At 38.3% G+C, this 23,517-nt stretch overlaps 1 protein-coding gene across 2 annotated transcripts; it reads left to right on the top strand.

Moving 5' to 3' along the window:
• Positions 1 to 1,754: 1,754 nt before the first annotated feature.
• On the top strand, positions 1,755 to 20,286 carry SARAF (store-operated calcium entry associated regulatory factor). 2 transcript variants are annotated; one of them, XM_059909251.1, is made up of 6 exons: positions 1,755 to 2,092; positions 10,633 to 10,811; positions 14,008 to 14,425; positions 16,727 to 16,856; positions 17,487 to 17,641; positions 19,463 to 20,286. In XM_059909251.1, exons 1-6 carry the CDS (start codon positions 1,990 to 1,992, stop codon positions 19,486 to 19,488), a joined length of 1,011 nt encoding a protein of 336 aa, XP_059765234.1. In that variant the 5' UTR covers positions 1,755 to 1,989; the 3' UTR covers positions 19,489 to 20,286. The 2 variants fall into 2 exon arrangements, with proteins under 2 accessions (XP_059765234.1, XP_059765235.1); XM_059909252.1 differs by lacking the exon at positions 1,755 to 2,092 and adding an exon at positions 2,368 to 2,560 and having other exon boundaries at positions 10,700 to 10,811.
• The last annotated feature ends 3,231 nt before the right edge of the window (positions 20,287 to 23,517 follow it).

The raw sequence follows: 23,517 nt of genomic DNA, 5'->3' as shown, positions 1-23,517 counted from the left end.
GGAAGGTGAAGATCACATTTAGGAAGCCTTTTGGGGCACAAGCCCTGGTGGCTGAGGGAAGTGCTAGTCCCCTAATTTCCTTTCTTTTTTTAAATTAATTTATTTTTGGCTGTGTTGCATCTTCGTTGAAGGCACTTTTTATCTGAACTATATTATTTGTTGGCTGTCTCTCCCACTAGAGTGTAAATTTGTACAACATTTTATATTTGTTCACCACTGTCTAGAACTGTACATGGCAATTGATGGGATCTCAAATAACAGAAATTCTCTTTTTAAGGTAATTAGTGACCTCTGCATTTCAAAATCCAAAGGTCACTTTTTGATCCAAACTTTCAACAACAGTGGACACTGGTGACCATTCTTTCTCTCAACTACCATACCACTGTTCTCCTGTTTGTTTCTTATACCTCACCAGAGATTTCTTTTCAGACTCTTTCTAGGAACTTCTGCTCAAGGTTCAAATGTTAGTGTTCTCTTAATTTGGTCCTGGGCCTCCATCTTTGCTATATCTAAATTCTCTCCCTATGAATTGTATCTCTTCCTGTGGCATTAAACACTGTCTTCTTTTTGATAGCATAACTACCAGGTTTACCTTGGCTTTAAAATTCAGACTTGTATATCCAAGTGTCTATTTGACATGTCTACCTGGATTCCTAAAAGTCACCTCAAACCTAACATGTAGAGACCAGAATTCTCTATTATCTTTATTCTGGTTCCACTTGGTCCCACTCCAAGCCACCACTGTTATGCCTCCTCTTGTTCCACTCTTCCCCAAACTTACTTTGCTTCAGTTGCCCTGGCTTTGTTTGCCTCCCCCAACCCCTAAGTTTTGTTTTATTCATTGCTGTATCCCCAGTGCCTAGAACAGTGCCTGGCAGGTACTGTTAGGTACTGTTAGGTGCTAAATAGATAAAGGTGTTAATCAAATTAGTGAATGATGTTCCTCAAAACAGAAACTTAGGGCTTTTGCATCCACTGTTCCCCAGGCGGTGAAGGCTCTCCCCCGATCTTTGTATTTTCTCATCATTCAGGTCTCAAAGCTTCAAAATCAGTTCCTCAGCAAGGCCCTCCCTGAAGTTGGCTCCTAGTCTCTACTGTATCACCCTGTTTTATTTTCATCAATACACTTATCACTATTATCTTTGTTTATTAATTTATTATTTAATTTTGTTTGTCTTAGTTCTCATCAGTGTAAGCTCCATGAGTACAGGGACCTTGTCTGCACTCCAAGCTGAAAACAGCGCCAGACACATACTAGGCGTTCAACCTATATTTGTTGAATGAATGAATAAAGGAGAGAAATTGAGGACTGTCAGACCTCAAAGATAATGCCTATGCACTCTTAACTGTTTTCCCTGGCTGGTTCTTTATTTAGGTGGTAGTTTCTCCTCCGGATATCTTGTAAATTCCCACTGTCTCCACGTGGAAGGAAATACGTAAAGGTTCTGAGCGTCTCCGTGCTGCCTCTCTCAAATCCACTCTGTATTTAGCAAACTAATGGAACACAAATCATGCGCCAGACGCTGTGCTAGTTGCTGAAGACGTGAAGTTGAGTAAGGCACAGTAGCGTCCCTCGGGAAGGTTATTAAGGTTTTGTAAATAACGTGACTACACTTAGATTTTGCGTTGTGATGGTTTCAGTCTTCGCGCTAAACCTTCAGGAGGGCGGCCCTAGGCCCCGCCCACAGCCTCTGCGTCCCGCCCTTGGCTCCGCCCTCAACGGAGGCACCCCGCCCTCGACTCCGCCCGCAGCCGCGCTGGGCTCCAGGGGCGGGGACAGCAGCGACCACTCCAGTTCCCCCAAGCGCTGCTGCTGTAGTAACGTCAGACTGGCGCACGGACGTTCCCTGCGGTAGGGGCTCTGCGTTAGACCTTCCTTTCTCCGCGGCGGAAGCTGCCGGCGTCGGTGCTTAGCGGTGCGCGGCCTTCCGCAGCCAGGGTTCCGGCCCGCGAGCTCCCGGCAGCCGCGCTCCATCTTCACCGAGCGCCATGGTGGCGGCCGGCGGGCCGGAAGCGGCCGGACGCTGCGCTCTGTTCAGCCTCCTTTTGCTTCTGCTGATCGCAGGCTCTGCCCGGGGCTGGCACGACCCTGGTGAGTGCTGCCTTCACTCCCCCCTTCCTGCTGCCTTCAGGCAGCGCTAAGAGGCTCCACCATTTCTGTTCGCCGCCCCTTGAGCCCTTCTACCCTAATTCCTCATTTCCATCCTCTTCGCTGTTCATCTGTGCCCTTGCCTGACCTCTTTGCTCTTCGCAGACGTCCTCCTGGACGAGTGTGGACTGTTGGGGAGTGGGCGGGGCGGGACTACTCTAGTGTTGTTAACGTTCCCTTCTCCCTTGCTTGGACTCCCAGAATTTGCCCACCTTCTTTCTCTGGCTACAGCCCTCATTCCCTGGGTCTGGCCGGAAAGCTCGACCCTCAACTGCGCATCTTGCTTTGTTGTCAAAACTGTCTGATGTCATCGTCGCTGACTGTTGTCATGGCTGCCTGTTGCTGTACCTGGCAGTTACCATGGCACCGGCAGTCCTTGAGTCACAGTGGACAGGGCTGCAAACCTTGGAGGTAGGTTAGCAGAATCATAGACTGTACTATTTATGTGAGCACAACTCACGCTGCTTATTCTGACCATTACAGTGACGTACATTGCGTTACACCGGCTTTTCCTGTTGAATTAAAAAAAATTTTTTTTTGTGATGGTACACGATAAGTGATTTCTAGGAAAAAAAGTTCTTTTATATCACTATGTTATTAGAATTGTCTAACGAATTTTTATGGGATCGAGAATATTCCATGTAATTAATACATATGTGTGTGTATATATATGTGTATACATACATACATACAGTTTTCCATTTAATAAATGATGCATGCTGTTAAGTTGGAGTGATGTAAAAAATGACTTTCAAACAATGAAAACATCATTTTTGTTTTGGGGAGTAAAGATGTTAAAGCATGGAAGGTGTACCCATATTGCAGTCGTGATTTGGTGATAGGAAATGCCTGTGTTTTTGAACTTAAGCAACAGATTTATTTCTGTTGCTTCTTATTTTTATTCTTAAATGCTAAAATGAGAGAGAAGGTGCTATTTGTAAGTACTTGATTTTGCGTACTCCTTTGATGTGGATGTTTTATTACTAATTAATAAAAAGCCAAGTTGGATTTAAATGTCTGTACATTTTCCTTATGTATTTCTAGAAAGTTTTATATAGAGAGGAGACTTTGATCAGAATTGCAATTTAAAAACTGGATTAAAACATTAGTTGAACCCTCAATCAATTCTTGAATAAAAAAAGGAGGTTTACAGATGAAGAGTCAGGGGAATAAAAAAACAGAGCCAAATTTAAATTAATGATGAACATTTTCCTGGTAGCTCTTTGCGTACCTACTCTGTAAAACTATTGTTCTGGAACAAAAGGCACCAAAATATTTTGCAGAGTAAACACAATCAAACTACATGGCCTTAAATTTCTTTTGAGGAACTATTTTATGAAGGCATTTTATTGAGTTAGTTTTTATCAAGTAGTTTTATCAAGCAGTAGTCAGTCCCTCATTTGTCTTTTGTTTGACTTTGGTTGTACTCACTTTGTCTTTAGCTAACATAAAGCAAAAATTTGTCCAGAAAAAAAAAAAAATTGTGCCAGTTCTAAAGAGATTACCTAAAAATTTTCACAATTCTTTATTGAGCTACTTTGTATTTGTCACTCTTCTGGGTGTTGGGAATATTGCAGTGAACGAAACAGTGTTTCGCCCTGGAGTTTACACCTATTGAGGAGAAATAGAAAATAAACAAATCAGGTAAATAGCATGCCATATTGTGAATAGTGGTTTGGACATTGATAAAACAGGGAAAGGAGGGCAGGGTGTGCAGGCAGAAGCAGGGATTTTCAAAATATACATTAGTCAGGGAAGAAGTCACTGTTAAGGTGACATTTGATGAGAACCCTGAAGGGACGGGTCTGCTATGACCTGTATTCTATCCTATTCTATTCTATTCTATATTTTTTTAAATATGATCTGTATTTTAAAGGCACATTCTGTCTGCTCTGTGGAAAACAGACTGTGGGAGCGAGAGTGGGTGGGGGGAAGCTGGGAGGCCAGTGAAGGGACTGCTTGTGCAGTAAGTGTCGAGAGTGGTGATGGTTGGCGGCGGTGGGGGGAAAGCAGTGCAGTTGGTGAGAGTGGTGGGCTTCTCAGCTGTTCTGAAGGTGGAGCTGACATGATACTCTGAGGGATTAGATACAGGGGTTAGAGGAGGAGAGAAGACAAAAATAACTCCAAGGTTTTGGGTCTGAGTGACTAGAAGGATGGAATTACCGTTTCCTGAGATGTGGGATTGTGGGAGAATCAGGCTTGGGGGAGTTTGGTTTTGTTCATCTTAAGTTTGAGACCTGCAAGTGGATTTCGATTTGTGAGTCTGGACTTCAGGGAACTCTGTGTTACCCTTGACTGATGTACTAGTGGAGTAAGGTTGTGAGCATTTTGTTCTTAGACCTTGTCTTAGTTCGAGCTGCTATCACAAAATACCACAGACTGGGTGGTAAGCAGCATTTATTCCTCGCATTCTGAGGCTGGGAAGTCTTAAGATCAAGGTGCGAGCATGTTTGGTGTCTGGAGAGGGCCCTCTTCCTGCTCTGCAGATGACTGTCTTCTTGTTATGTTCTCACATAACAAGAGCAGGGGTGGGGCAGGGTGGGGGTAGGTGGGGTGAGTGGGTGGATGGGGGCCCTGGTCTCTTCCTCTTCCTACACGGGCACTAATCCCTTCACTGGGGCTCCATCCTCAGAAGCTCATCTAAAACTAATCACCTCCCAAAGGCCCTGCCTCCAAATGCCATCACACTGGGGATTAAGGCTTCAACATATGTATTCTGGGTGACACAAAACATAGCAACCTTTAGGATCTCTAGGGAAGAAAGATGCTGTAGAGGCATGGTAATGATAACACATAGGTATATGGCTCCTTAAACATTCTCAGTAATATTTATCATACTTGATCACCTATTATGTGTCAAGTACTCTGCCACATAATTTTAGTAAATCATATCTAAACTTCACAACCAGTTTTAAGGTTGATATCGTTTTAACTTTACAGGTAATTTCTATACAGATAAATTGACTTGGCTGAAGTCATACAGCAAGCTGGTGGTGGCAATTTAGTTCAGTGTTCTTTGCATTATCTCAGCCCTGCTACAACAAATTCAAGTTGTTATTATTCCCATTATTTAGTTTAATAATATTCTGATTTTTTAAACCATTGAACATTTTCATTGTTATAATTTTTTATTTATTAGGAGGTAGGTTGAGTTTAATATAGCATATTTTATTTTAGTATAGTTCTTGGAAATTTAGATATTTGGATCATGTGGAATTAAATTTTTATATAGCTTTAGGTGGATTTTATTCTAGCTGTGTAGTCAGTTATGACAAAACCATTTATTAAAGAAGACATCCTTTTTCCACTAAATTGAAAAGCCCGCTTTTGCTGGTTGGAGAAGAGTTTCCTTTCATTTAAGGAGTAGTCTCTCAGAATCACTATTCTGTACAGTATTACTGAGATCCCACTTGAGGCTACTGCAACTCGTTGTAACTCAGACCCAGTTTACTCTACTTTTTAAATTACTTGTGGGTTTGAGATGCATCATTTGTCTTTCCTCACACAGGCTAAGCAGGGCAGAAAGAGTTGTGCAGAATATTGAGTTTTGTCAACGGTAAAGGATGCTATTGTGCTTCGTTTTATAAATAAAATATGGTGATGCTTGATAAAAAAAAAAAACACCTAGAAAACAAAAACCCACTTTATCTTGTATTGAATTTCCACATATATCTGGATTTATTTCTAGACTTTCTTTTGTTTCACAGTTCACTTGTCTGTTTCTGTTACTATTCCATACTATTTTGATTATTTTAATTTTATAGTAAGCTTTATTATTTGGTAAAACAATGCATTCTTTTTTTTAAAATTGATGTATTGTTGACTTGCAATATTAGTGTCATGTTTACAACATAGCAATTTAATATTTTTATAGATTATACTCCATTTAAAGTTATTACAAAATAATGGCTCTATTTCCTTGTGCTGTACAATATATCCTTTTTGCTTATTTAAGCAATGTATTCTTTTTCAGAAATTTTTTTGGCTGTTTATAGACATTAATTTTTCCATAAGCCTTTAACATAATTTCTTTCTAGTTCCAAAAAAACCCAGTAGGGACTTCCCTGGTGGCACAGTGGTTAAGAATCCACCCACGAATGCAGGGGACACGGGTTCAAGCCCTGGTCCGGGAAGATCCTGCATGCCGCGGAGCAACTAAGCCCGTGCGCCACAGCTACTGAGCCTGCGCTCTACAGCCCGTGCGCCACAACTACTGAGCCCACATGCCACAACTACTGAAGCCCATGCGCCTAGAGCCCATGCTCTGCAACAAGAGAAGCCACCGCAATGAGGAGCCCGCGCACCGCAACGAAGAGTAGCCCCCGCTCGCCGCAACTAGAGAAAGCTCACGCACAGCAACGAAGACCCAACGGAGCCAAAAAAAAAAAAAAAAAAAGCAAAAAACAAAAAAGCTCAGTTGGGCTTCTGGTTGGAAGTGCATTAAATTTATTTAGGTTCTGTTATATATATATATTTCTTATATAGATCACATATTGACCCTAAGTTTATTTCTAGATATTTTATGGATGTATGTAGTTTGTCACTAATTTGAGATAGACTTTACATTTTCTTTTGTAATCGGACATTACAATTATAGAAAAAGCTTTTGCCTTTGGGTAATTGATAAAATATCCAGCCGTTTCGTCAAATTCTCTTAATATAGCAGGGTTGTCTTTTGGGAAGTTCTCTTGGATTTTGTAGGTCCAACAACTCTAAATAAAATGTTTATTTCTACTACTCTTTGTACCAAGCGTGACAGACATTGTTGGATGATTACTCAGAAGCTGTTCTCTACTTTCTTCTCCTTGTGTTCCTCCACATAGATACTGGAAAAGCCAAATACTCATTTTATTAGAATCCCTTGACACTAAGTCATTCTCGTCAGTCTACTGGAGGAATTCTGGGGAAAATGTTTTAAGTTTTGATGGAAAGTCATTAATCTTATATTCTCTGTTTTCTTTCACCTCTCTCTTTTTTAAAATGTTGATATATTTTAATGTAAGTTACAGGCATCATGATAGGCCATAACTAAATCCTTCAATATAAGCCTTTTTTTAATGAACTTTTCCCCACCTAGTAAAAATAACATTACATCTAACAAAATTGACCCTAATTTCTTAATATCAACTAATTACTCATTCCATAGCCAGATATCACAGTTGTCCCTAAAATGTCTGAACTAGTTTGTTCAAACCAGGGCCCAGTCCAGGACCAGGCATTGCATCTGACTGAATTACCCCTTAAGTCTTTTGAAAATGTAGAATGGTCTCTTTTTTTCATGCTACTGCTTTGCTGAAGGGATTGGGCCAGTTGTCCTTTAGAATATCGTACGTTCTGGATTCTGTTTTCTCATGACATTATTTTAGCTTTCTTTTTTCTTCCCTGTATTTCTAGTAAACTGAATGCTAGGTCCAAAGGATTGATTAGGTTCATATTAAATACTTCTGGGGATTACATCATAGGAGATGGTGTAATATCGATCTTTATACCATTAGCAGTGCTGAGTTTGACTAGTGGATTACAGTGGCTTATTTCTCCCCCGTGAAGTTACACTTTTCCCCTTTTATGACTAGAAAGCACTCCATGTAATGTTACTTGGCACCATACCAATATCCATTCACTTAATGATTTTAAAACTAATTAATCCTTTTCTGAATCTGTTTCTTTAGGGGTTGGAAGATGATGATTTTTCTAATTCTGTCACTTCTGCATTTATTGATTGATATTCTTCAGTAAAGTTGAGATTTTCCTTATCAACTGAGGCTATTTCAGATTATGGTTCTGGCTGGAAATTCAGGATAAACATTTAATTTAAAATCGTTAATTGCTAGTTTTCAAACTAAGGAGGCAATTGGTAGCCACTTTAAGTATAGACAAGTGAGTTTTTGGCTTTCCCTTTGAGTATTATTATGGATTCTTGGGTTTTCATAGGTTGAACATGATTTGCCAAGTATAGTCACTATCTTGCTGGTCAGTCTTGCTTTTGGTGTCTTAAGATCTTTCCCATCCCAGGACCATAAACATATTCTTTCTTTTTGTGCTTTCTTCTAGTATTTTTAATTTGTTGTTTGTTTTATGGTAAGTGTTAAACCATCAGGGATTAATTTTTATACATTGTGCACATGGTCAATTTTCCTAATCCTGTGTTACTGTTTACATTATTATAGATTTAATTACAGATATGTTTTGATTGCTGTCACCCAATTTTCCTTTCTTTGTTATTGGTTTTCAGCTGTCTTTTTACTATTTTATATGTTATTATATTACTTTATATTATTATATTTCTAGTTTTATTGTATTTTGGTGAGAGAAGGGTGACCAGTAAGTCTCAGCTTAGTCAAATTTATTAAGCTCTTTTTTTTGGTAAATAAATATAAATAAGATCTGTATTTGCTGACATGAGGGAATATCCTTGATGTCTGATTAAGTGCAAAAGCATGTGAAGAGTAATATGCACTGTATGATTCGATTTTATAAAAATACACTAACAAAAATCAAAACAACTCTTGTATATGTATTTGTTTGTGTGAGCAAGAAAAAGGTAATGACCAGGCTGCTAATTTTGGTTATCACAGAAATGTGAAATTGGAGGAAGAATGGATTTCTCTTTTTAAAAGGAAAAAGTGTTACTTTTGCATTTAAAAAAATTGTGAAATATGTATATGTGTATGTATATATGTGTATGTATGTATGTATATATATATATATATATGAATGAAAAGAGCTGGGGAGACCATCTAGGGATGTAGCTTCTTCTCAAGCAGCTTTCACCTTGTAGTGCTTGCTTTAGTCAGCTCCAATTCAAGAGCTGCCATTTCCTGTTGCTTTTAGGGATTCCATTATGTGTGTCAGGTTGGTTCTCAGTTTTCCCACCTGCTGGTCTGGCACTTGACTTACATTTAGGACTAGTCACCTAACTATTGGTCCATCTGCTTTCATCTTCCAAAATTCTTGTTACCATCTCCTTTTCTGTTTTGCCTGACCTTGTTTGTTCACATCAGCAAAACAATTCATTTATTGTACTTTCAGTGGAATGTGAGAGGGAGCAAATTTTGCTAATTTGACAGGTTGAATATAGGGAATTGGGTGCTAACAAAATGGTGGGAATTCATGTCTGCTACATGTGCAGCAGTGAACACTGGATGGCTCACATCAAGCCTCTCGGCTTCCACGACGCTAATTACGGAGCACTGGCCAGTGTCAGGAGGACCCCGAGCCCCCATGACTGCCTGCTAGCCCGAACACAGTCTGAATCGAAGCTCTGGTCTCCAGATCTCGCTTAAGTCCCTCCGGTTGACAGAACCGAAATCACGTTTGGGATTTGTAGCTGCAAGAGGTTTTAGGAGTCTTTTAGCTTTGCAAGAAGTCATACTAGTTTGAGGGCAAAATGGATGTTGAGTGAACCAATCCACAGTATCTTCCATCATAATCTGAGAACGATAAGTAGGAAGACTATTCATTTTCCAATAACACTTCAAAATTCATTTATGTATTGATACATCAATGCCGGCCGTAATTTCCTTGTTTTGACTTCTTTTTAAACATGCTTTGTCAATATGATTTTTAATTTGTGAAATAGTTTAACTTTTTAATTTTTAAAATTGTGAAATATTTAAAATATTTAAACCCACAGAAGTACACAATGAAAACCCATGTACCCACCACCCAGTTTTATCGAATCTTTACATTGTACTATATTTGCAAGCAAACCTCCCCCCTGCAAAGTAATAAAACATTAGGGATAGAGAGCGAAAGTCTCTGCTCTCCCTCTCACCTCAGAGGTGCTCTGAACTTGGTGTTTAGTCATTCCTATGCATGTTTTCATACTACTGGTATATACACGTATAGACCTTAACAATACGTAGTACTGTTTTGCCAGTTTTCGAGGTTTATGTAAAGCTATCCTACTAAACATTCTACAACTTGCATTTTGCTTAAAATGTTTTTACTATTTCTATTCTGATACATGAATTCTAGTTCACTCATTTTAACTGCTATAGAATATTCCACTTTGTGAATAGGCCAAAATTTTATTAAACCATTCATCTGTTGACAGACATTTAAGTCATTAAATGTGCTTCAGGAACATTCATGTATATGTTTTGCTATTTTAATTAACCATTGATATTATTGTCGATTGTCATACAGTAGTACAACGTTTCAGGTAAATGAACTTTTGGTTCTGATTTTGCAAAAATTATGTAGAACTTACGATATAGAAGCAGTTTAGGGGACATCAATCCTGAAATGAAGGGAGACCTTAAAGGAGTGACTTTCTGACTTTTGTGCAAAGGGCCTGAAGATTGTTGCGATGGCTTTGGGATTTGGGAAACTGTTCCATCTTCTCTTCCTTAGTCATCCTCAAAAGGCAAGAAAGACCCTTACTTTTGAAAGTATTTTCGATGACAAGAGTTTTACTAGAATGAATCTTTCTATATGACAAGATATTTACCATCTGTTTATCTGTGTTCTTACTGTTTCAGACAGAATATTGTTGCGGGATATAAAAGCTCTTACCCTCCACTATGACCGCTATACTACTTCCCGTAGGTTGGATCCGATCCCACAGTTGAAATGTGTTGGAGGCACAGCTGGATGTGATTCTTATACCCCCAAAGTCATACAGTGTCAGAACAAAGGCTGGGATGGTTATGATGTACAGGTAATACTCTTCATGTTGATGGCAGTCTAAATGGAATCCTTTTCAGTGAAGTGTTTATTGAGACATTATTCAGTATTTTGGGGAAGTACATATAGAAAATCTCAGGTTACCTAAAATATATAAATATAAATCAATGATTCGGTCTCTGGAAGAAACATCCTCTGAAAGAAATGAACTGATTTTAAAGCCTGGAAATATTCATTGTAATCTTTATACCAAAACTTTCTTATAAGACATTAGTAAATTTTCAAAACTTTTCATATACTTGGGGGTGGGGGGTAGAGGATTTCTTTTGGTTGTCATTTCTCTGTCATTCCTCAAAGAATACCAACCTATCCTTAAAAAATAAAGTTAAGATGATAAGGAATTGTGGATTGTAAGTGGGGGTGGGGTTCATGTGTCCCTATTGTGCTTCAAATGCCTGATTTTAAAGTTGTTTTAGAACTGAGGGTGGTTACTTATGAATGAAAGCATTTCAGTGGGCTTTATTGTCTTCAGGTCTTTGGCATTTTGTACTTAGGATAGACCACCTCCTTGAAGTTCCAAAATTTATTACCCTTTAGAAATGGAATAGATTTTAAGTGAATTCAGTTTAAATCAATACTTATAGATTTCTACTTTGTATTCTGCCTGCTTTCAGAAAGGATTTAAGATGGTTGGTCATTCGGCCAGAAACTTGCTTTGACAGTTTTCCCTTCCATCAGAGTGAGATTCTTGTTTGATACAACCTTTGTGCCTAGTGTATGCAGTTCCGGGAGAGAGTTCATATTTGCTTGGTGATATGTATTTCACAACATTTTTTCCTAGTCTTGCTAACCGAATCACAGAATCTTCAGGTTAAAGCTGAAATTACTTTTAATTTTATATTACTTTTCAGTCTTGATGGAAAAAAGATACTAACGGCAAAGTCATTCATTAAACATATATTAAACAGTATTATACAAAAATGAATGATGGAGTCACAACCCTCAAGAAACTCTCTTCCTAGGAGAAAAGATAAGACAAGCACTCACATTACATCTAGGTGCCAACAAAGTATTGTAAAGTCATGTCCAGTTGGAGGGATTGGAAAGACTTAAAGAAGAAAGTATTATATGTACTGTGTTAGTAAGGAAGGATAACATTTTTAGAGCTGAAGAGATAGAGAAGGGAATGAATGGCATGAGCAAGGAAGTATAGAGGACGTCATACATTGACTTATGTTTAGTAGCAGGAGAGAGCTTCTTCTAATTCCAAGAGTATAAATATAATAATTAGAAGCCACTTTTAGTATATGCTATTAAGGAAATGACAATTAACATGAAATACCGATAGAGATTGAGTTTGTTTTATTTACCTAAATCAACAAGCTTATAAATCTTCCTCCAAATAAAATTATTTAAAAAATGGAATAGTGTAGAATAACAACAACAAAATAGAAAAATTGTATATTATCCAAATTAAAAACTTCTGGGCTTCAACAGACACCATCAAGAAACCGAAAAGGACACACACAATAGGAGAAAGCTTTTGCAGTCATATATCTGATTGGGGACTTGTGTCCAGGGTATATGAAGAACTGTTACAAATCAGTAAGAAGACATATAACCAAATTGAACAGTGGGTGAGGCATCTGACTAGACATTTCTCCAAAGAAGATATGCAGTTGGCCAATAAACATGTGAAAAAATGTTCAGCATCATTAGCTGAAAAAGTATGCAGCATCAGGGGAATACAAGTCAAAACCACAGGAAGATACCAGTTCCTAGCCAACAGGATGCCTGTAGTCAGAAAGGCGTAGTAGCAGGTGTTGGTGAGGATGTGGAGAGACCCTGATACACTGCTGTTAGGGATGTGAAATGGCGCAGCCACCTTGGAAAACGGGCAGTTTCTCAAAGGGTTAAACATAGAGTTACAGAATGCCTAGTCATTCCACTCGTAGGTGTGTACCCAAGAGACTTGAAAATGTGTGTCTGCACAGAAACATACTAAACGTTGTAACAGCGTTATTCATAAAAGGCAAAAAGTAGAAACAACCCAAGCGTCCATCATTGATGAATGAAGAAACAAAATGTGGTATATCTATACGATGGAATATTATTTAGCCATAAAAAGGAATGAAGTGCTGATTTATGCTACAACGTGTGTGAACCTTGAAAACGTTCTGCCAAGTGAAAGAAGCCAGTCACGCAGGACCACGTATTGTATGATTCCGTTTACATGAAATGTCCAGAGTAGGGGAATCCTTGCAGACAGATTGGTGGTTGCTTAGAGCTAGGAGACTCGGGGGGAAACGGGGAGTGACTGCTAAGGGAGATGAGATTTCTTTTGGGGGCGATGAAAATATTCTGAAATTGATTGTGATGATGGTTGCACAGCTCTGTGAATATACTAAAAACCATTGAAATGGGTGAATGTCTAGTATGTGAATTATATCTGAATAAAGCTGATATAGTGTACCTGAAGTTTGAAAGAGGAAGATAATTTGTCCAAAAAAGAGAAAAGCAATAGAACCAATCAGATCTATTTTGGCTTATATCTTTTTTAATGTTGTTAGAGAAGCATATTACCTACTCAGCTGAAAATAGTTACAGAATTCAAACTAGACCTGGACTTTTTTTTTAAGCTGGAAAATTTTGAGGCTAGCATAGATTCTTTTTGCAGTTTTTCTAAATGTCTTTTTAAAAAAACTTAAGAAAATTACTTATTGGATTGGACCTTGGGAAAGGTAGTCCATGGTTTTTATAGAATTTGTGTAGGAAGTTTTTCTCAGAAGGTTATATCAATAGCTACCAGATATTCATATATGATGCTGATATTTGAGCCTTAATGTTGAAAAACCCCCTATTTTTAAAGAAAGCATCTTTAACAGTAGTTAAAAAGTTGACATTTAAAAAATTTGCTTAAAATTAAAAATTAGGGAATGCTTAATATGTACAAAAGAATTCTTTACATCTATATGTAAGGAATAAGGAATAGTAATAAAATGAGCACTCATGTACCCACCACCTAGCTTAAGTAGAACGTTAATATCACCAGTATCTTGGAAGCCCCTGGTTTGGCCTCCCCCAGCACAGAAATACTCGTCCTGAATTTTGATTATCATTCCCTTGCTTCATTTTGCTGTTTTATGACAGCTATTTAGCCCAAATAATGTATATTAAATGAAAAAAAAAATCTTTTGGTTCTAATAACCTGTTTCTACTTTTCTTCACAGTGGGAATGTAAGACCGATTTAGATATCGCGTACAAATTTGGAAAAACTGTGGTGAGCTGTGAAGGCTATGAATCCTCTGAAGACCAGTATGTACTGAGAGGTTCCTGTGGCTTGGAGTATCACTTAGATTACACGGAACTTGGCCTGAAGAAATTGAGAGAGTCTGGAAAAAGCCATGGCTTTAACTCTTTCTCTGATTATTATAATAAGTTGTGCTCCCGAGAATCTTGTAGCATCAGTGGAGTGCTTACCATCGTGGTGCTACTTGCTCTTGCCTTTGGAGTTTATAAATTCTTCCTTAGTGATGGTCATGATTCTCCTCCACCATATTCTGAGTATCCTCCACATTCCCATCGTTATCAGAGATTCACCAACTCTGCAGGACCCTCTCCTGCAGGCTTTAAGTCTGAGTTCACAGGTATGTTTTCCTAGGCAATGGCGGTAAGTAGGGTAGAAGTCAGGTAGTGAATCCTGTGCTGGTTTCTGATATAGAAAATGGTTGCATTGGGAAACCAAAGCAGATTTGTCTTATTTTTTTTACTTTCGACTTCTTTTACCTCTTCTGTTCTGTTTCTCTATAAGGTTAATTGTGATTACTATTTTAAGGATGCATGATTAAATTGCAAATCATCTCAATCAAACTTGATCAGATGTGGTAATAAGCATTTACCTTGAACTCTGTCTCACACCATACACAAAATTTTATTCACCGAGTATTACAGAGCTCAACATAAAAGTAAAACAATTAAGTTTCCAGAAGAAAACATAGGAAAATATTTGTCAGGGTAGGCAAAACTTACTTAGAATGCAAAAAATACCAGCCAAAAAGAAAAGAGGGATAAATTAGACTTTATTTAAATTAAGAATGTCTAGTCATCAAAGACAACATTAAGAGAGTGAAAAGGCAAGCCACAGACTGGGAGAAGGTATTCGTAAAACATTTTCAACAAAGCACGTGTATCTACAGTACATAAAGAACTCCCACAAATCTGAGAAAAGACAGACAACCTAATTTAAAAAATGGACAGAGGATTTGAGCAGCCATTTTATAGTAAAAGAAGATATCCAGATGTCCAATAAAAATTTGAAAAGGTGCTCAGCATCATTAGTCTTCAGGAGAATGCAGATTAAAACCTGAGTTCTTAATTAACCACCATTTAATCATCTTAATGGCTAACATTAAAAAGATAGAGTACCAAGTAATGACAAGGATGTAGTTAACTGGAACTTGCTGGAAGGAGTTAAAAGGATAAAACACTTTGGAAAACTGTCAGTATCTACTGAAACTAGACATATGCCATCCAGTGACCCAGCAATTTCATTCCTAGATGCATACCTAAGAGAAATGCATGCATGTGTGTACAAAAAGATCTGCACAAGAAATGTTCACAGCAGCTGTATTCACAGCAGCCAAAAACTGGAAATAGAATGTCCGTAAACATTAGAATGAGACAAATTGTTTTTTTTTCACACATTGGACTACTATACATAAATTTAGAAAAAACAAAAACAAAACTGATATATGCAGTGGCGGAGGTCGACTCTCATGGACATAATGATACGCCAGAAGAGTACCTCCGTATGATTCTATTTATAAAAAGTTCAAGAATGGGTAAAACCAAAGTGTGGTGAGAAAAGTCAGAGTCGGCTTCTCTCTGACATGGGTGGGCATCTATTGGGAGTTGTGAGGGAGTCTCTGGGTGCTAGAAAGGTTTTACTGATGTGGGTAGTGATTACATGCATGGGTACATACATACAGATTTATTATGCTGTACATGTGGGATTAGCACACTTCCCTTTATGTATATGATACAGCAGTTTAAGAAAAACTTCCTCTGAGCAGAAGATTTTTTTTTTTTTTGGTCCCTTTTAAGACCCGATTTCCCAACTAACAAATATCCTCCACTTGGATTCCTCCATTAGACACTCAGGTACAGCTCTCAACCTGGAGCTTCTAGACATGTCCACACAGTAGAAAGGAAGTAGCTCTGACACGTGGGGTCATCTTCTAGTAGCTGATCTGGAGCAGGGCAGATGTGACCTTACAGGAAGAAACCACCTTCCCCTGCCCTAAAAACATTTCCCTCCTTTTCCTTGTGTGTGGGAAAGGCAGGTGCTCCTTAGTTATAAACCAGTATTTTATAAATACACTTTTTGAATACAACTTGTTTATAAGTTGAAGTATTATTATTATTTTTTATTTTTATTCCTTTTAAAAATAAATTTATTTTATTTATTTATTTTTGGCTGCATTGGGTCTTTGTTGCTGTGTGCGGGCTTTCTCTAGTTGCAGGGAGCGGGGGCTACTCTTCGCAGCGGTGCGCGGGCTTTTCATTGTGGTGGCTTCTCTTGTTGCGGAGCACAGGCTCTAGGCGTGCGGGCTTCAGTAGTTGCAGCATGCAGGCTCAGTAGCTGTTGCTCGCGGGCTCAGTAGTTGTGGCTCACGGTTTCAGTAGTTGTGGCTTGCGGGCTCTAGAGCACAGGCTCAGTAGTTGTGGTGCACAGGCTTCGTTGCTCTGTGGCATATGGGATCTTCCTGGACCAGGGCTGGAACCTGGGTCCCCTGCATTGGCAGGCGGATTCTTAACCACTGCGCCACCAGGGAAGTCCCCTGAGTATTATTATTAAAGCATACAGATGAAACAATTGAAATGTCATATTATCTTTAGTTCTGTAGGCTATGGTTTAAGAGAGGATGCATAATCATTTTTGTTTTTAGGACCGCATGGTGCAACTTCTGGTTTTGGCAGTGCTTTCACTGGACAACAAGGACATGAAAATTCAGGACCAGGGTTCTGGACTGGCTTGGGAACTGGAGGAATATTAGGATATTTGTTTGGCAGCAATAGGTAGGCTTTGCATTTATCTCACCTGCTCTTTAATTCAGCCTTTCTTTAGAGACTTCTTTGTTTTGCTTACATTGACTGGATTTGTTTTGTTAAGGAGAATAAATTATGGTGACATTACCCTATCAAATCAGATTCTCTGGGGATGGGGAAGGAATGCCATCTGTGCTTTGATCAATATTATATGTGTTGTTTTCTTTCACATGTCATGCTTATAGATATGAGTTAGAAGAAAGACTGTTGACTCGACATCTGAGAAGGCAGGAAAGAACACAACATTTGGGGCACAGTTGGCATTCTGGTTTGGTTGGAGAATGATAGAAGCAAGGGTGGAAAGAGCTTGCGACCAGATTTTGGAATGTCTTCAGTTTAAATAGTGGTTTAAGTTTAGATTGTATTTGAATGCGAATTCAGAAAGAAGAACCTTTATTGCCTGTCATTTTCTTTCCTCACAGCAATGACCATAAGAATGGCAGAAATATAAAACAGTGTTTATTTTATGTTAATCATAATATACCGGAACACTGAGGAAAAAACACTTGATACAAATTGTTTTCTGATGGTTTAGGAATAGGAGGGTATTTAAAAATAATAGTCACAAGAAAAATGCCTGACACACTTTTGTCTTTATAGAGCAGCAACACCCTTTTCTGACTCGTGGTACTACCCATCCTACCCTCCCTCATACTCCAGCACGTGCAATAGTCGTGCCTACTCACCACTTCGTGGAGACCCAGGAAGCTATTCAGCGTGTTCAAGCTCAGAGCCAAGAACCAGAACAGCATCAGGTGAGAGCAAAAAATCAAGAAGTTCCTATTCAGTAAAGTACAGAAACAATTTGGAACTTAGATGATTAACTATACATTTAGCAGTCATGGTTTTATGTGGTATACCCACCAGAAATATTAGTTGCACAATTAACTGAGATTAAAATATAATTCAGATCCATTCTTTCCTCCCACTTCTGTTCTTTAAAACTCAAACAGAAATTTGGTTTAGACCCATGTCTGTCACTAACCAAGGTTTTAACTTAAACCTTCCTGGACGTTGGTTTCCATGTATGTTTAATTCTGGTTAATCTCTAGGGGTCCTTTAAGCTCTAAAATGGGAATTTTCTAGGTAGAAGGTTGAACTTTTCAATTTGGTAAAACTCAATAAAAATGTATTGAGCCATTCTTTAAATCATTGTCAAAAATATGTTTATTACAATGGCTAAGAGGAAATTTTGTAAAGAAGCAGAGATATAATATAAAAAAACAAATTATTTGGAGTTAAATATCTAGCTAATTAGCAGAGAATTGGAGGTAGTGGATAATGAGGCGGTGATAGATAGCTGCGGGTTGAATTTGTCTTCTTCAGCAGAGGGAAGAAGTTATAGAACAATGAATAATTCTTGAAATTGACAGAAAATATATTTAAATATGTTTAAAAATGTCAGAGTGGAATTCTCATAGTGCTGGTGTGAATGAATTGATATGATCACTTTGAAAAGCTGTTAGGCATTACCTACTAAAACTGAGCATAAGCATACTCAAGATCCAGCAGTTTCACAAATACGTAGTAACAGAAGTGTGTACACTTTTACACTTAAAGATAAGTACAAGGATGTTTGTAGCATCCTTATTCATAATAGCCTTCAACTGGAAGAAATCCATGTATCTTCCAGCAGTAAAATGGATGAATAAATTGAGTTATATTCATACAGTGCAATACTGTGCAACAGTGAGAATAAGAAAATAGTTGTATGCGATAATGTGGATAAATTTATCAGATGTAAAGAAAGAAGCCAGACACACAAGAATATGTACAATATGATTGCAACATTCATGTTTTATCAATATACATGTTTAAAAACGAGCAAAACTAATCTGTGGTGTTAGATGTTAAGATAGTGGTTGCTTTGGGGGAGAAAAAGGTGGTAATGATTGAGAAGATATATAAAAATGTAACTACGTAGGACATAATGTGACAAAAGAAAACTCATTCTCAGTGGAAACAAGAATTGTAAGAAACTGTATATATCAACTAGAAATGTATGGGACTTATGTGAAGAAAATCATAAGACATTACCAAATAACCTACAGGAAGATCTGAGAAAAATTGAGTTTCCAGATGGGAACACTTGTGGTCTTGTAACCTGTCTGTTAGCATGTTTGCGTCTTGGGGGAGCTGGGGGTGCCTAGGTAACCTTTACCATCAAAAGTCCGTGACCCTCCCCCATGTTACTTCTATTTACCGCTGGAGTCGTGAGAGGTAGCAGGGCCTGGCTTAGACTCCACTGGCCTCTCTGCTGTTTGGCTCAGACTTTGGGTCTTGCCTGTACCATGCTGGCCCCAGCACAGAACACATCTTTGGTTTCCTGACTAAAAGTTATTCCCAGCAAGCGTGTGTGTGTTTAGCAGACTTGATGCTGATTGGATGGCTGGAAGGGCTGTTGTGGGGAGTTGATGCACTGAGTCCTGCAGCCCTGGTCCGCAAGCTCATTCTCTCCTTCTTCCCTCGTGTCTCGTACCATTTGCTAACAATAAACATGTATTACTGTTGTAATTTTATAAGCAATTCTAATGCATTTAAAAAAACTAATATAAAATTTACTCTTCTCATTCTAGGATATGGTGGTACCAGAAGACGATAAGAAAGTAAAAAGTTGGGGTCAAACATTGGATGCAAAACTTCTGATTTTTCATCACTTTCTCTTCTAAAACATGCCCCTTGCTAACAACTGGGGAAAGGGAATATGCAAAAGTTCTGTGGTGTTTTGTCCTGTATAGCTTTTTGTATTCTGTTATTTGAGGCTAAGAGTTGACATAGGACAAAATGCTTATGTAGAGAATCGTATGTTTGTGTAACACGCAGATGTATATTATAGTTTTTGAAAGTGATGACTACTGTAGAATGCTGAGAATGTATTGTGTGATTTCTAACACCTGTGATGCCATAAGAAGCATTAAGAATGAAGGCTTTATACCAATAGACACTGAATACAGAAATTTTCAGTCTTAGGTGGTTTTAGTTGTTGATTCATTACATCGTAGAAGCGATAATAATCTATTTGATATGTGTTATTGGGTGTTTGCTGTTCTTCAAACATTTAAACCAAACTTTGGACTACTAATTATACTTCCCTGTGTGTTTTGATCACTTCTGAGCTCAGGAGCTTTGAACCTGTCCGTGGTGTGTGGGGTTCTGGTAAGTGAGAACTACCTTTTTAGGAAAAGGTAGAAACTAAGTATCTAGAAGGTTGTTGTGAATGGCAGTGTGCTGACAAAAATGCTTGAAGCCTCCATATTCATTTTTTTAAGAAGTAAAGTTCAAGTGCTTCAGCAAAGGTTTTCTAATAACAGAAGCATGTAGTTCTCTGTGGAATCTCAGATGTTGTAGCAGTCTGTGTCAATCTTACATTAAAATGACAGAAAAAATAAAAACAAACAAAGGGTTTTATTCTTTCTTTCTACCAGCCTTGACACAAATTCGTGTGACTTTTTTACCTTTTTTTTCCCAAAGGAAAGGGGGTTCATGCAGAAGTTCTCTCTCCCTAAACAGTAATTTCCTGTGATAGTCTTGCCTTAGCTACTGGTCACACAAAAAGCCTAAATTCAGGAATTCCAAGTTATACTCATTAAACTTCATTATTTTGCTAGGAAAGACAAGAACAGATTTGTGTTGTTATTATCACTACATATACTACTAATTCTTTTTATTTATTTATTTATTTTCTTTTATTGAAGTATAGTTGCTGTATAATATATGTTACAGGTATACAATATAGTGAGTCACAATTTTTAAAGGTTATAATCCACTTATAGGTATTATAAAATATTGGTTTTATTCCCTGTGTTGTACAGTATATCCTTGTAGCTTATTTTGTACCTAATAGTTTGTACCTCTTAATTCCCTACCCCTATATTACCCCTCCACTCTCCCCTCTCTCCACTAGTAACCACTATTTTGTTTTCTGTATCTGTGTAGATACTACTAATTCTTACACCTACAGTAGTCATTGTACCTTAACCAATGGATTTCAGGATTCTTGCTTGCTTTTTTTTTTGTTTTGGCTGTGCTGCCCACTGAACCGCCAGGGAATCCCCCCAGGATTCTTGCTTTCTTGAAAATTATGGGTAATTTTGGAGAGCAATGCCAGCTTGTATTTTCCCTGACATAGAATTGCTCATGGTGGCATGCGCAAGTATCTAGCTTAGTGACCTTTTGACATCAGAGGGCTGAAAACTCCACCTTCAGATCCTGTTAAGTGCCTGCATTTTTGAAACTAGAGGCCTGTAGCTTAGTTACACCTACGCAGAATGGGATAAATTGCCCAGCAAAGAAATATCCAAGATACCAGTCAGATTTTTACCACAGTTATCTATGCCCTGTGGCTGACAGGGTCTTGGTGCTCTGGCTGGGTGTCAGGCCTGAGCCTCTGAGGTGTGAGAGCCGAGTTCAGGGCATTGGACCACCAGAGACCTCCTGGCCCCATGTAATATCAATCGGCGAGAGCTCTCCCAGAGACCTCCGTCTCAATGCTAAGACCCAGCTCCACTCAATGACCAGCAAGCTACAGTGCTGGACACCCCATGCCAAACAACTGGCAAGACAGGAACACAACCCCACCCATTAGCAGAGAGGCCGCCTAAAATGATAATGAGTTCAGAGACACCCCAGAACACACCACTGGACGTGGTCCTGCCCACCAGAAAGACAAGATCCAGCCTCACCCACCAGAACACAGGCACCAGTCCCCTCCACCAGGAAGCCTACACAACCCACTGAACCAACCTTACCCACTGGGGGCAGACACCAAAAACAATGGGGGCAGACACCAAAAACAATGGGAACTACAAACCTGCAGCCAGCGAAAAGGAGACCCCAAACACAGTAAGTGAAGCAAAATGGGAAGACAGAGAAATATGCAGCAGATGAAGGAACAAGGTAAAAACCCACCAGACCAAACAAATGAAGAGGAAATAGGCAGTCTACCCGAAAAAGAATTCAGAGTAATGATAGTAAAGATGATCCAAAATCTTGGAAACAGAATGGAGAAAATACAAGAAACGTTTAACAAAGACCTAGAAGAACTAAAGGGCAAACAAACAATGAACAACACAAAAAATGAAATTAAAAATTCTCTAGAAGGAATCAATAGCAGAATAACTGAGGCAGAAGAACAGATAAGTGACCTGAAAGATAAAATAGTGGCAATAACTACCACAGAGCAGAATAAAGAAAAAAGAATGAAAAGAACTGAGGACAGTCTCAGAGACCTCTGGGACAACAATAAACACACCAACATTCAAATTATAGGGGTCCCAGAAGAAGAGAAAAAGAAAGGGACTGAAAATATTTGAAGAGATTATAGTTGAAAACTTCCCTAATCTGGGAAAGGAAATAGTCAATCAAGTCCAGGAAGCACAGAGAGTCCTATACAGGATAAATCCAAGGAGAAGCACACCAACACATATTAATCAAACTATCAAAAATTAAATACAAAGAAAAAATATTAAAAGCAGCAAGGGAAAAACAACAAATAACATACAAGGGAATCCCCATAAGGTTAACAGCTGATCTTTCAGCAGGAACTCTGCAAGCCAGAAGGGATTGGCAGGACATATTTAAAGTGATGAAAGGGAAAAACCTACAACCAAGATTACCCAGCAAGGATCTCATTCAGATTCGAAGGAGAAATTAAAACCTTTACAGACAAGCAAAAGCTAAGAGAATTCAGCACCACCAAACCAGCTCTACAACAAATTCTAAAGGAACTTCTCTAGGCAGGAAACACAAGAGAAGGAAAAGACCTACAATAACAAACCCAAAACAATTAAGAAAATGGTAATAGGAACATACATATTGATAATTACCTTAAATGTAAATGGGTTAAATTCTCCCACCAAAAGACATAGCCTGGTTGAAAGGATACAAAACAAGACCCGTATATATGTTGTCTACAAGAGACCCACTTCAGACCTAGGGACACATACAGACTGAAAGTGAGGGGATGGAAAAAGATATTCGATGCAAATGGAAATCAAAAGAAAGCAGGAGTGACAATTCTCATATCAGACGAAATAGACTTTAAAATAAAGACTATTACCAGAGACAAAGAAGGACACTACATAATGATCAAGGGATCAATCCAAGAAGAAGATATAACAATTGTAAATATTTATGCACCCAACATAGGAGCACCTCAATACATAAGGCAAATGCTAACAGTCATAAAAGGGGAAATCGACAATAACACAATCATAGTAGGGGACTTTAACACCCCACTTTCACCAATGGACAGATCATCCAAAATGAAAATAAGTAAGGAAACACAAGCTTTAAATGATACATTAAACAAGATGGACTTAATTGATATTTATAGGACATTCCATCCAAAAACAACAGAATACAATTTCTTCTCAAGTGCTCATGGAACATTCTCCAGGATAGATCATACCTTGGGTCACAAATCAAGCCTTTGTAAATTTAAGAAAATTGAAATTGTATCAGGAATCTTTTCCGACCACAACGCTATGAGACTAGATATCATTACAGGAAAAAAATCTGTAAAAAATACAAACACATGGAGGCTAAACAATACACTACTTAGTAACCAAGAGATCACTGAAGAAATCACAGAGGAAATCAAAAAATACCTAGAAACAAATGACAATGAAAA

The sequence above is a fragment of the Balaenoptera ricei genome, chromosome 21 (assembly GCF_028023285.1).
Source record: "Balaenoptera ricei isolate mBalRic1 chromosome 21, mBalRic1.hap2, whole genome shotgun sequence".
Lineage (NCBI taxonomy): Eukaryota > Metazoa > Chordata > Mammalia > Artiodactyla > Balaenopteridae > Balaenoptera > Balaenoptera ricei.
Note: the sequence above shows the minus strand (reverse complement) of the source record. Positions and strands in the feature narration are given on the sequence as shown.

Coding starts and splice junctions, on each gene's coding strand:
- SARAF (XM_059909251.1), top strand. CDS start 1,990: ATGGTGGCGGCCGGCGGGCCGGAAGCGGCCGGACGCTGCGCTCTGTTC. Junction 14,426..16,726: donor CTTTAAGTCTGAGTTCACAG/GTATGTTTTCCT, acceptor TTTTGTTTTTAG/GACCGCATGGTGCAACTTCT. Junction 17,642..19,462: donor AAGAACCAGAACAGCATCAG/GTGAGAGCAAAA, acceptor TTCTCATTCTAG/GATATGGTGGTACCAGAAGA.